At 33.4% G+C, this 13985-nt stretch overlaps 2 protein-coding genes across 2 annotated transcripts; both read left to right on the plus strand.

Moving 5' to 3' along the window:
• The first annotated feature begins 1145 nt into the window (after positions 1 to 1145).
• LOC115960765 (S-norcoclaurine synthase-like) lies at positions 1146 to 2174 on the plus strand. Its single transcript, XM_031079755.1, has 2 exons — positions 1146 to 1368; positions 1642 to 2174. Exons 1-2 carry the CDS (start codon positions 1188 to 1190, stop codon positions 1941 to 1943), a joined length of 483 nt encoding a protein of 160 aa, XP_030935615.1. The 5' UTR covers positions 1146 to 1187; the 3' UTR covers positions 1944 to 2174.
• A 3856-nt stretch (positions 2175 to 6030) lies between these two features.
• LOC115961415 (S-norcoclaurine synthase 1-like) lies at positions 6031 to 7278 on the plus strand. Its single transcript, XM_031080401.1, has 3 exons — positions 6031 to 6138; positions 6295 to 6394; positions 6977 to 7278. The coding sequence occupies exons 1-3, from the start codon at positions 6031 to 6033 to the stop codon at positions 7276 to 7278; spliced, it is 510 nt and encodes a 169-aa protein (XP_030936261.1).
• The last annotated feature ends 6707 nt before the right edge of the window (positions 7279 to 13985 follow it).

Genomic DNA, 13985 nt, shown 5'->3' on the forward strand with positions numbered 1-13985 from the left:
TTGCAACAGTGATTTTGATAAATTAAAATTTTTCCACACTGTAAAATTTTTGAGTTTTTGTACTTTTGAGTCTCTGACCAAATTTGTGACTTGTGAGTAGGGGTGGTTGTTGGCTAGTTGAGTGGATCAATCAATACAGTAGGAGCATTAACACTAAGAAAATGAAACAATTAAAGAATTGTAAACTAATAAATTAATATTAGCAAAACATAGTAAACTAACGAATTAAAGAATTGAAAACGAATTGAAGAATTGTAAACTAATAAAAAATTAAATAATTGTAAACATTTAGGCTTAAAATGTCTTTTGAGTTCAATAAAAGAACGGTAAAGACTAAAAGACATAAACTAATAAATTAAAATATTCTAAGTAATAATAATTAAAGTTTTATTTAACAACAATAATTAATATGTTTATTGTATTAGAAGAAAAAAAATGTTAAATCAACTTATAGTTTATCATTTATTCTTTTACTGGTACTATGAATATATTCATAATAAGGAAATCATGCAGACTGCAAGATTCATCTCCTACTCAAAATTCATCTTCTAAGCATAGTCTTGTTGACATGAACAATCTTCCTTCGGACCGAGGCAACGAGAAAATATCTCATTTTGTGAGGTCGATATATTCAATTTCTCTTGATTTTAGATTTTATATAATTTATATTTCTTATTGACCCCCTTGGACAAAAAATCTTGTAGCCACCACTACTTGGTATACAAACCTACATAGAAAACAAATCATAAAAATATTAAGGTAAAATTTTTTTAATAAAGGCTTGATGAGTACAACCTGGTTGGGCTACATCCAAATAGTGTTCTTCCTTTCAAAGAAAATTAAATGTAAAAGTAACGACCAAGTGTTCATTCAAATGAGAAACCTAATGTACAACATTTAATGTACTGTACCTAAATTTTCACCCTCTTTTCTTTAGTCCAAACATAAACTTTTTAATAAATAGGTTAGAATTTCAACATATGAAGTCCATTATATTCCATAATGATTGCTCTTATCATTAGGCTAAGACACCAATCAATTTTTGGTGTAGGCAATATTCGAACCCTATTCGATGATAAGACACTTTACTAATCTTCACACAAATTTGGAGCCTATATATATCACAAGGAAAGAACATGCCTAACACATCCCAACATATTTGCTTCTGCAAGTGCATTTAAAAAAAGATGTCTGGGCAACTCTCACACGAGCTGGAGGTAAATGTGCCCGCTAGTGAAGCATGGGAGCTTTATGGCAGGCTTGGGTTAGCCAAACTTCTTGTAGAAGATGGAAGTATCGTTGAGAAGATTGAGGTCATAGAAGGTGATGGAGGGATTGGGACTATTCTGAAGAAAACATATACACCAGGTATGATAATTGATAAAGCAATACAAACTGATAAACATAGAAGTAATCTTGAACCCAACCAATGATACCAAGCAATCTTTTTCTTTTTCTTTTTTTTTGAGAAGAATGATACCAATCAATCTAAGAATTGACTTTGGAGAAATAGCTCCCCCCTCTCTTTAGTCAGAAATGAATGACTGCTTTATTTGCTTCTATGTTCTCTTTAAAGTTTCAATTTGAATAGTTACTTCCATTTTTTTTTTCATTAATTAAACTTCCTTTCTAATGAATTAGGCTCACATGGGTTTTCTGTGCAAAGAGAGAAGTTCACAAAGTATGACAATGAGAAACGCATGAAAGAACTAGAGGTGCTGGAAGGAGGATATCTTGATTTAGGCCTTACTCTTTTTCGTGTTCGCTTTGAAATCATAGAGAAGGACAATGATTCATGCATAATCAAAAGCACAATTGAGTATGATATCAAGGAAGAAGCTATTGCAAATACCTCGTACGTCACTACTGACCTAGTAGCAAAAATTGGAGAAACCGCCAAAAATTATCTCATCAAAAACAAAGCTACTAAAAATGCAGAGTGATTATGAACAATAATATACCATGTTATGGAATAAAATAACAAATTCGTGGTATTTCTTATCTTTATATGTACTTAAGTGTGTGATGAAGTTTTCAAAGATGATAGATATAAATAATGTATTTAGGAGATGGTAGTTTGGATGGAAGAAATTCCATCTTTCATCCAACACCAGTTGCATCTTGATGTATCTTCCTAATTTTAAAGCAATAAAGATGAATGGCTTCTTTGTTTAGGAGATGGTAGTTTTGAATTTAACTAGTAGTTAGAGCGTATTTGTTTTCTTCTGTCTTTTTTTTTTTATAAGTTCTTTTGTCTTTTTTATATTAGTGATGGTCTATTTTAATATGTTAGGAATGCTACAAATTTTATAAATTAATATCATCAATCATTGTATCAAAAAGAAAATGTATCATCAATCATAAAAAACAAAAAAACTATTTGAATATTTAATTATTATATTATTAAAGTAACGCTAATCTACATCAATTTATAAACTGCTTTTTAGTAAAATTTATACCACATTAATAATTTTTCATATATAAGCATGTAAATATGCTATTACTCGAAATAGTCTCCACAGTTGATTTGGAGACTTTCATTATTTTAGAAACACATGTGCATGCACAAGGAAGAGAGAATATGATTCTAATATAAGGCACACTACAAACTCTATTTAAAAATCATAATAATATTTCTTTAAAGTTTGAATTTTAATCATTACTTCATCTTTCTTTCATTCAAGTACTTTCTTTTCATTGAATTAGGTACACCTGGGATTTCTGAGCATGTAGAGAAGTTCACAAAGCATAACAATGAGAAACGCATGAAACAAGTAGAGGTGATTGATGAGGGAAGATATCTTAAGTTTGGCTTTACTTTTTTATGTTATAGCTTTACCTATGTTAATGCTCTAATCTTGTAAAACGTTGCTGGTGTCTTGCGTTGGAATACTATTAGAACTCTTCTAGGTGGACGTTTTTTGTACTTCAAGTTGATATCACTTTACCTAACATGAGTTTAAAGGGATTGTTAGAATACTATTAGAATATAAGGGCTTGTTTGGATGGTGAGTAAGTGATATCCCATCACTCATCACCCGAAACTCATCACCCTATAACTTATTTTTTATCACTTAAAAATCCCTAACTTATACCCCGACTCTGTTAAGGTTGAAAAGTAAAGGAAAGAGTATAGTTGAAATAGGTTTGGTCTGAAAAGTGAAGAGAGCGCCGAGGGGGGGGGGGGGGGTGACAAGACTCTGTCCATGAGGCCCGTTAATTATACGAGGGAATTTACGAATTTGGCACCATAACTCTATTTTCATAAATTAAAAACACCATTTTTTTTTCATTCTCACAAACTCATAACTCAATTTAATGAGTTTTAAGTGATGGAAACAAAAAATAAAAACACATCCAAACAAGCTTCTCATGCGTGGGATCCACCCATTTTAAGTGATGAATAATGAGTTTTGAGTTTTGAATTATGAGTAAGTGAAAACAGCAAATCCAGACAGACCACATGCCTTTCACCACAAAACCCAGTAATAATTAATATCTTCTTTTAAAAACTAACATTCTGTGGTTGTAGTTTGTCAAAAAAAAAAAAACATTCTGTGGTTGTAGAGCTGTCTATCACTGTGTATTTCCGTCACACAATGGCCGAATGGCTTTTGTGGAGCTCTCAATCTCTAAGATATTCTTTCAACTCTTCTTCAATTCTTTTTCTCCAGCGTGTACGTAACTGTGTAGGACACACTTTGGTTGGCTTTGCATTAAACCAAATGCTGACTTCGTGGCCTGAGAAGACGAGGGACATTGGTTGCAAGAGGGACAATGCTTCCAAGGGGACAGCTCTGTAAGGGGAAATAAGAAGACGAGGGACAAGTTCAATATATATAAGCTATTATTAGTTTATTACATCAAGTGTCGGCTGGAACGTACGTTGTGCGCAATGCACCCAATCATAAAAGACTTTACGAGATATATAAATTTAGAGTATGGGTGAGTTTGATTCAGCTTTTTGATATTATGCTTTTTGAAAAAACGGGGTTTAAAAAAGTGCGGTATGAATTGGGTTTTTTATAAAAGTTGAGTGTTTAGTAAAAACTGTTAAAAAGTGCTTTTTGAAAAAGTAGGGTGTTTGACTAGCATTTATAAAAGTGACAGTTTGAGAGATAAATTACCAAAAAGGACAATATCTATATAAAGAGAATTCTTTGTTTTAATTATCTCTCTTAATGCAAGTTATGGACACAATATTTTCACAAAAATTTCACAATAAAGTCTATATAACAAGTTGTTAATGGTAGGAAAAAAAAAATGTCACTAGTAGGTCTAGATGAGAACTAATAACAACTTACTATGTAAACTTTATTATGAAATTGTTATTAAAATATTCTGTCAATAGTACCATTTTTTTTTAAAGAAAAATAGTACTAATTTAAAAAGTTTAGAGATATAATAAAATGTCACAATATTTTCACAATACTAATTTAAAATTAATCTTTGTAAAATAAAATTTTATTAACACTTATCTTTTAAATGAGTTGTTCTAGGATTATACATGTACCCACAATTTTTTCTCCACCACATACTCTATAACATCACAATTGTGAAAAAGAAATTGTGAAATAATTTGTGTTCTTACTCTCTATATTTTCTTCCACGTTGCTTTACCCAAACCCAAAATCTTTTTTTTTTCTTTCACTTTTTTCTCATCCACTCGTTCACTTTGTCCTCATCTTCTTATCTTCCTTTTCTTTTACTTTCCTCCAAATGAACCCCCCCCCCTCCATGCACACACAAGTCTGAGCTCTCTCTCTCTCTCTACTCCATATGTTCCATTTATCAAAAACTCTACCGAATTCAAAAGGTTTTTTTGAGATTAGATATGTAAGATGTAAATAAATAAATAAAATAGAGAAGAGAAGAGGAAGAAGCAGCACAGAAAAAGAAGAAGAAGAAGATGATGAGATGCCGCAGCACAGTAGCATAGAGGAGCAAAAAAAAAAAAAAAAAAAACTATGGAAAATTTAGGAAAAAGAGAAACCCACAAACGGTAATATTTTTGTTTTGAGAAAACGCGTTTGTACGTTTTGCAACTGCAGCTCAAAGCTACTGTGCCAAAACATGGAAATGCTTTGAGCTGAAAAATGCACTTTTGTATAACGCACTTTTGAAAAAATTTACCAAACACGCGTTTTGAGTTTTAGGCTAGAAAACGCGTGTTTTGGCCCCCTTAAAGTCTACCCAAACGGGCACTATATATCACAAGTAAAGAAGTCAAGAACATTCCAGCATATATTATTAGTGTGCGTTTGGATAAATGAATTTTGCCAACTTATTTTATTATTTAACTTATTTTTCCTACTATTCATAGGTCTCACTGCACTTTTTGGTACTTGATGATGCCTGAATCGTCTGTAGAGGTGTTCGTCCAGACTAGAGTTGTCCACAGATAATCTTGATCCTGAGACAAGTTGAAGTCAAAGTAAGGTCACCGGTGTGGCGCCTGTCACAAGGTCTCCGATGCCAAAGTTAGAATGGCTAGAACAACAAAAATGACAAACGTAGTGTATTTTTAATGTTTGTGTGTACCTTCTTTTGGACCTATGGGTAGGTATTTATACAAGTGTTTTCCTCTTCGTTCTAGCCGTTGGGGTTGCTTTAATGGTGATTTTACTCTGGCGTCAGTAACGCTTCCACAGAACATTGATGGCGGGTTATTCTCCCCAACGGTATAGAAGTTAATTATTGCTTCGTAACGCTTCATTAACGGAATAAGGGAGGACGAGTCTGCTCTCGTATGATGACGATCACGGGCTGGATGATTTATGTGATCGTCATTGTGTTGGCTTATAGATGAAGGGATAATCGGGATCATCAGTACTATTCATGAAATTTACTATACTATTTCAACTAACTTTTACATTTATCTATAGTACTTTCAGCAAAAAGTTTTCAGTTTCAGCAAAATAAGCGGTTCCCAAACAGACCCTTAGTGTTCTGAAGCAAGAGAACATAAAATAAATAAATAAATAAATAAAGAAGATGTTTGGGCAACTCTCACACGAGCTGGAGGTAAACATGCCAGCTAGTGAAGCATGGGAGATTTATGGCACGCTTGGGATATCAAAACTTCTTGTAGAAGATGGAAGGGCCTTTGAGAAAATTGAGGTCTTAGAAGGCGATGGAGTGAGTGGGACTATTCTCAAGAAAACATTTATGCCACGTTACAAGCTTGTCAATGTTTTAATTTTTTTTTTTAAATAATTATATATATACACACACATGAAGTGTGTAGCTAGTATTGATGATGCCAAAATTGTCAGTCCTTATGAGTGCGTTCAGATGAAGCTGGGTCTTCATCTGGGACCCTGTGAATACAGTAAGATTGCTCCCTCAAGGTGGTCATGGGTGTGGTGTTTGCCACAACGTCTCCGATGCCAAAGTCAGTATTAGAAAGCTTTTTGAAGAATACAAAGAATATCAGATTTACTTATGAGTACTTTTGGATGTGTGTATCTATGTACCTGGTTTGTAGTTGTTTGAAGTGTATATATACAGCTTTGTGGTCCTTAGCCGTTAGGGGCCTTGATTGTGGCTTTAGTGCCTTCTTTGTAACGCCTCAAGACTCATGAATATGGGTTCTGATGAGGTTCCAACGGTCAGACAACTGTTTGGTAACTGCTCAAGGGATTGAATGCTCCCATTAATGGTTTCTCTGTCCTCGTCCGTGTCGCACCGAAGTGGACAAGTGTATTTGATGAGATCGTCCAGGTAAATTGAGTTCGTCAGTCCCATCAAGTATATATATAAAAGTTTTTAGTAAGCGATCTTCTTTACAAATAGGCAGTGTCAATGCTGCTAATTCCATTATGGAAAATTTTATTACACACGTACTAGCTACTATGTTTTCTTTAAAGTTTCAATTTGAATAGTTGCTTCCATCTCTTTTTTATTATTATTATTAATTAAACTTCCTTTTTCCCATCAAAAAAAAAAAAATTAAACTTCCTTTTCATTGAATTAGGCTCACATGGGTTTATTGTGCACAAAGAGAAGTTCACAAAGCTTGACAATGAGAAATGCATGAAAGAGCTAAAGGTGATTGAAGGAGGATATCATGATTTAGGCTTTACTATTTTTCGTGTTCACTTCGAAATCATAGAGAAGAACAATGATTCATGCATAATCAAAAGTACAATTGAGTATGATGTCAAGGAAGAGGCTGTTGCAAATACCTCGTATGCCAATAATGACCTAGTAGCAAAAATTGCAGAAGTCGCCAAAAATTATCTCATAAAAAACAAAGCTACTGAAAATGCAGCTTGATTATGAACAATAATATACCACGTTCTGGAATAAAATAATAAATTTGTGGTATTGCTTATCTTTATATGTACTTAAGTGTGTAATGAAGTTTTTGGAGATGGTAGATTGTGATACAACACCAGTTGCATCTTGATGTATCTTCCTAATTTTAAAGCAATAAATATGAATGACTTCTCTTTATTAAAAAAAAAAATTAAAATTAAAATAAAAGTGTGTGATGTGTTTCTACCGATGCATTATAATATTAATTAATAAATAAAATATAAAATGTCTTATAATTATGCAATTCATTTAAAATAAAAAGGGTTGGTAAATTTATATGCATCAACAAATAACCATGACCCACAACTGGGCCTAATACTATTGAGGCCCATGAGCAACAATTAAAAGTTAAAACCATCTGAAGTAGTAGCTTAAGTGTATATATTCCATATGAGTAGCAACACAATGCTCTCTCTCTCTCTCTCTCTCTCTCTCTCTCTCTCTCTCTCCACCATTTTCTTTATTTTCCTCATTCTGTTGTATTTGTGATTCATAAATATTGAAAGTATTGTTTCACCTATTTTTCCTCTCTTCTAAGTTCATGTCTTCAAACTAATTCTCTGTTGTGCACCATTAGCATCTATTAGATATATAAAATACCACCGTACACCCTTGGTGTGATAATCACTTCACAAATACAAGTTTTTGTAGGTAATTCTCGGCAATATCTTATCAAAACCCCGTGGCAAATTATTCATCAAAGCCCAAGCCCAATACAACTTGGCAATATTTTGAAAAGCCCACGATTCAAGTCTATGGCAAAGTTATTTTATCAATGGAATTCAATCTCATAATCAAAACCCATGGTTCAAACCCATGGCAAATTAATTAACAAAGCTCGTGCAGTTAAGAAGAAATAGCTAGCGGTTCAGCAGTGATACCTGCAGCAAATCTAGCTCATACTATTTTACCACTGGAACTCATACCAACCATACCTTCCTAAGAGCTTCCAACAAAGAGATGGAGATCCGATGCTCTCAATTATCATCATCTACTCGACAACCATTAATACATTCAGCAAGTCACAAAACCGCCAAGGAATGAGGAACCATTTATTCAAATCAAGAAAAGATTACTCCAGCAGTAACTGAACACATATCCAGCAGCCTGCCTAGACAAACAAAACAAGCTCCTTATGGCTGGAAGGTCTCAACTATCTCTTTGCTACAAAAATTGATCATCTCAACTGCTGGGTACGCCATGTCCTAGTTCACAAAGGAATCTAGTGGTTACATCCAAATCAGAACTCTAGCTGCTCATGTTCAGAATACCAACAGTATTGCAGTCTATACAGCACCTCTAGCAGTTAGACTTCTACTAATCAAGCATATTCAAGCAAAACATCATTATACAAGATCATTACCACAAGTGTTAGAGCTGTTTCAAACATCAAAGTGCCAAGATTCCACTGTTAAACTTGTCAAGGTGCTTCTCACATCACGCATCTATGCTTATCCAATGCCTCTACACACTTGAGGGCTTGATTCATTGATTCAATGGTTACATTTCTGGGGGCTACAATTGGGTATTGATCAAAAAAGTATTAAATATGTCAATAGAGACACTTCCACTACAAAACTCTATTGGTCCAGCAATGGCCAATCTCTTTCAAGAACATTTTAATTGGCATTCATCACAAAGTTACAAGCACCAAATAAAGCTCTATTTATCAACAAAGATTTATGTTGGAGTCCTATTATATCAAGCCGTGGCAGCCCCCACACATATTCGAAGTCATGATAATCATATCCATCACCCCGCTAGAATCTTTAAAATCTCATACATCACCAAAGTTGCGGTGATATTACACTTAGGGGCTTGGTCTTTCACTATTACAGTAGCTCATTCAAGAAAGCTACACATGGATCTAGATAAAGATCAATCAATCTACCAAAAAGAAAATGAAGCTTTTTAAGTTCAATGAAGCTACTACTCCATCTATGGAAGTTTCAGCTACATCAATCTATTATCGTTGTACCTATGAGATAGCCAATGCAGCCCACATGTCCAACAATGCCTATTTTACTACTCTAACAGTACTATCAGCCATCATCTCTAGCAGCCAACAACATTATATTCGCTCATTCACAAAGCCTTCAAGAAACATCTTCACTCGTGCACGCCCTTGCAAAGCAAGCCCATGCACTCGGGGGGCTGAATGTTGAGGACAAATTTTTCACACCACATAGCTTCATTCCATTGGCGACCCGTACCACATCAACATTAGCATGGATTTTGGGAAAACCTCTCTTAAAGCCCAAAAGAGCCCATATTTACACAAAAAGCGCCAAAGCCCATGGTTCAAGCTCATAGCACATCATCTTATTTTTTACTCATGATCCAAGCTCATGAGTCTCATCGAGGGAATTTTGGGAGTCGTGGTTTGGAGGGCCAAGAAGTATGTTCAGTAAAGTTTCAGTGGTTCAAAGTTGATAAAGAAAAGCATGTTGCTTGGCATGTCTTCCCCAATTCCCTGAATTTTGACGGGTCAATGTGCAATAGGTAACATTTGGTAAGCCTTTCATATCACATAACACTTAAAATGATAAAACTCTCCAAGCACTTTACATAAAAATTAATGTTCATCATATAATATAAATTTAAAAATGTAATTATAGTATTTCATGTAGATTATATTATTATCATCTAAATCAATTCCAAGCACATGGCTAAATATATATTAATATCTCATTTCTAGCATTAAAATGCTCTCCTTACTCTCCAAGATTTGGTTAAAATATAAAAAGACCATAATTACATCCCTAAAACTTCATCAAATATCAACCAACTAGTCTATTACTTACCAAAATTATATATGAACTAAGCATATAATTTTCCAAAAGAAGAAACTTAGCCAAAAATACCAACAACAGCTCCAGCAGAAGCTGCAACAGCTCCAGCACATTCTACAATGGCTCCAGCTGTGGTACCAAAAATAGAAGGATCTCATAAAGATTATCTTAACATTTTTAGCCAAACCATAAATTTAATGCCAAATATTTTCCCTCCAAGCAAAAGATCTCATTTCATATGGCATCATTTGATAGCTAACAGCTATGACAACACCTTTAAGTCTCTAACTTTGCTTCTTTTGGCTAAAAAACAAAATCCCACTAATGAAACCACTTACTTTGTCAAAGACGTTTCCTTATTTGCTAAATTTCCCTTCAACTAGTTCTAATCTAGTTACATGCTTGGCTCTATATAAAGAGGACCAAGCCACACACCAGTGAGGATCCCCTCTCTCATCCCCAATATTCTGAAACTTCACTTTGCTGCATATATCTCTAAACTCCTCCATACTTCTCCATCTCCCTTACAAAGATATCTCTTCTTATATAACACCATTACATTACACCTATTACACCACACCATTACACACTATCCATCTCTCTCACACTTTAATATTCTGAAACTTCATCATTTTGCTACCCAAAAACACATCTCCATCTCATTCTTTATTTCTCATACAAAATCTCCCTTCTTAGAAAGCAACATAACCTAGGACATAACATAAAAACTACTCTAGCAGCAGTTTTAATCTCACGTATTTACTATAATTAACCTTCATATTATCTATCTCACACTTCCATATATTTTACAAAAACATTCCTCACAAAATACCCATACATACTTCTCATATATCTTTAAACTCCATGTCTCACAAAGTATACATATACAAGATCCATGTCCAACAAAGTATCTACATATAATTCTTATACGTATTACAAACACCATGTCTCACAAAAAAAAAATATATATATATATATATATATATATTTCTTATCATCTCCACACATCTTAAAACATATCAAACACTCTTCCAAGAACTTATTACTAAAAGCCCTTTCTTATGGAAGATATATATTTATAATACTAAAAGCCCTTCTTATGAAAGGCAAAAACTTATAAAATTAAAAGCCCTTTCTTATGGAAGACATATATTTATAATGCTAAAAGCCCTTCTTTTGAAAGGCAAAAACTTATAAAATTAAAAACCCTTCTTATGGAAGGCAATATCACTCATACTTGACTAAAAAACTAAAAGAGCATTACATAGAGAAAATTATTTAGATGCACGATAAAGAGGATGAACTTAACCAACCTATGCACACGTCTAGACATATTCTCTCTCCCTCTAATTGCACCCATTTTTCCCCTTCAATCATGAAGTCACCATCGAATGACTCATAATATCATATTGTACCGCTGGATTCATTTTATCACGCTACTGAAACGTCATAAGTCCACTGCTGTTCTACGGCTGGAGCTACAAATTGTGAAGATAAGTCAATCTTTCTCTATTTTCAAGATTACATTATTAAGTACATGTTAATTCATTATTATTTTACAGCTGGATGCAAGTTATTTTAATATCATCTCACTATTTAATAAACATGATCACACTAATACTTCATTAATGAACATATATATTAATAAATCAATAGATAAGTCAATACTTTCTTCATCATTGAAATTACATTATTAAGTATATGTTAACTCATTATTATTTTACCACTGGATGCAAGTTATTTTAATATCATCTCACTATTTAATGAACATGATCTCACTAGTACTTCATTAATGAACATACATATTAATAAATCGATCTACCACCATCGCACATATATTATTTGGACATGAACCACCATTGGACACATATTTTTTGGAAATGAACTACCATCGGACATATATTATTTGGACATGGCCGAACATAGCTTATTATGTTGAACATAAACCATGAACTGGGACTGGATATGGACTATTGGACTCACCCCATTATTGGACATTTGATACCTAATTAATTATTTTCTAATATTGGACATCACTTAATAAACATAATAATAACATATCAACTCCCCATTTAATCAAAGCTATCACGCTAAGTATATTATTTATTTATTTCAACCATTATCATGATTCTAAGACTTTGGGTTTCATCTATTTTGTAAGATTAAAAATATACCGAAAGCCATCGGTCTATGCGGCCCAATGTCAAGTTTCGGGTAGGACTCCCTAAAACAAATCCGTGGCTTAGCCAAGTTACACTTCCAATAGGAGACACGTGGCTACGCGCAAAAAATCGCCCCCGATAGTAAACAAGCTCTCTCTCTCTCTCTCTCTCTCAAATAAGGAATGGTTCTATCATGAACCCATCTGATCTTGAACACGATGCCATATCTGAAATCACTAGGTTCGAAGAATGGGACACAGGTTGCTAGTTTGATGAGTTTGTTGTCAATGGGTTTTGTTGATATAGGCAAGGAACTGAAGAACCGAGAATTGTGGAAGTTGATTTGGGTTTGATTAAAGTTGATTGGAATTTGTTGAGATTGATTAGAATTGGATTTGAGTTTGCTGGATTTTGATTTTAATTTATGGAGATGTGGGTTCGTGTTCAATATCATCTGGTTTTTTTCCTTTTTTTTAAATAAAAAAAAAATTGATGAATTATTATTATTTTATTTAGATACTGATATGGCATTTTTTATTGTAATTTTAGTAGCCATGTCAGCCTCAAGTGTGCCAACTAAGTACACCGTTTGCCATGTAGGCAGTTTCCATGAGTGAGTTAATGGTATGGATCAAATTGATTACAAGTTGAAAATAACAGAGACCAAATTAACTGTTATCAAAATGTAGGGGATTAAATTGACTATGAATCCAAAATGTAGAGATCAAAACAATGTTTTTTCCTAAAAACAAAGTAACTAAAAATGTAGCTTAATTATGAACAATAATAATATACCACGCTCTGGAATAAAATAATAAATTCATGGTATTGCTTAGCTTTATTATATGTACTTAAGTGTGTGATGAAGTTTTCGAAGATGGTAATTTGGAAGGAAGAAGTTCCATCTTTCATCCAACACCACTTGCATTTTGACGTATCTTCCAAAGTTTCAAGAAAGAAATATGAATGACTTCTTCTCCAAATAAATTTAATAAAAAAAATGTACATTGTGTTTCTATTGGTGGATTTTATTATTAATTAATTAGTAAAATGTAAAATTTCTTATAATTATGCTATTGATTTGGATTAAAAAGAGTTGGCAAATGTATATGTATCACCAAATAGCCCACAGCCTCAGCCTAGTGCTATTGAGGAGGACCATGGGTATACCACTAGCCCTATGAAATAAGTCATGGACTGATTTTTTTTGTTGATATATCATAACTATTAGGATTTAGGATACTTAAATTGATTTGGTTAGCATTGTCCAATGATGGCCATGGATTGAAATTTTCTCTTTTGGGCTGTGTCGAACTAAGCCGGCTAGTTGAGTGGTCAATAGCCCACTAGGCTCATGGGCCAAGTAAAAACAAGTCAGATCGGCCCAACCGAGTTCATTGCAGAACCTTATATGTATGGGAGTTTCAAATTTTTTAATTAAGAGTTAATGGCTTATATTCTAACTCCCAATATTTAATAAGTATAATATTTATGTGCATGGTCTTTTTTTTTTTTGTAGTATAACTTACTCTACCCTCTCTTAAAAGTTACCATGACTTTTGAGTGGAGTTTGTGGTATGTCTTTGTGTTAGAACCCCTTTCCCTCTCCCTTGTGTATGTGTGTATGTGTGTATGTTTGTTTCTCAATATATACATATATATATATATATATATATATTTGTGAATAAATAGTTATAATTCTCATTTATAT

This window comes from Quercus lobata, chromosome 9 (assembly GCF_001633185.2).
Source record: "Quercus lobata isolate SW786 chromosome 9, ValleyOak3.0 Primary Assembly, whole genome shotgun sequence".
In the NCBI taxonomy this organism is placed as follows: domain Eukaryota; kingdom Viridiplantae; phylum Streptophyta; class Magnoliopsida; order Fagales; family Fagaceae; genus Quercus; species Quercus lobata.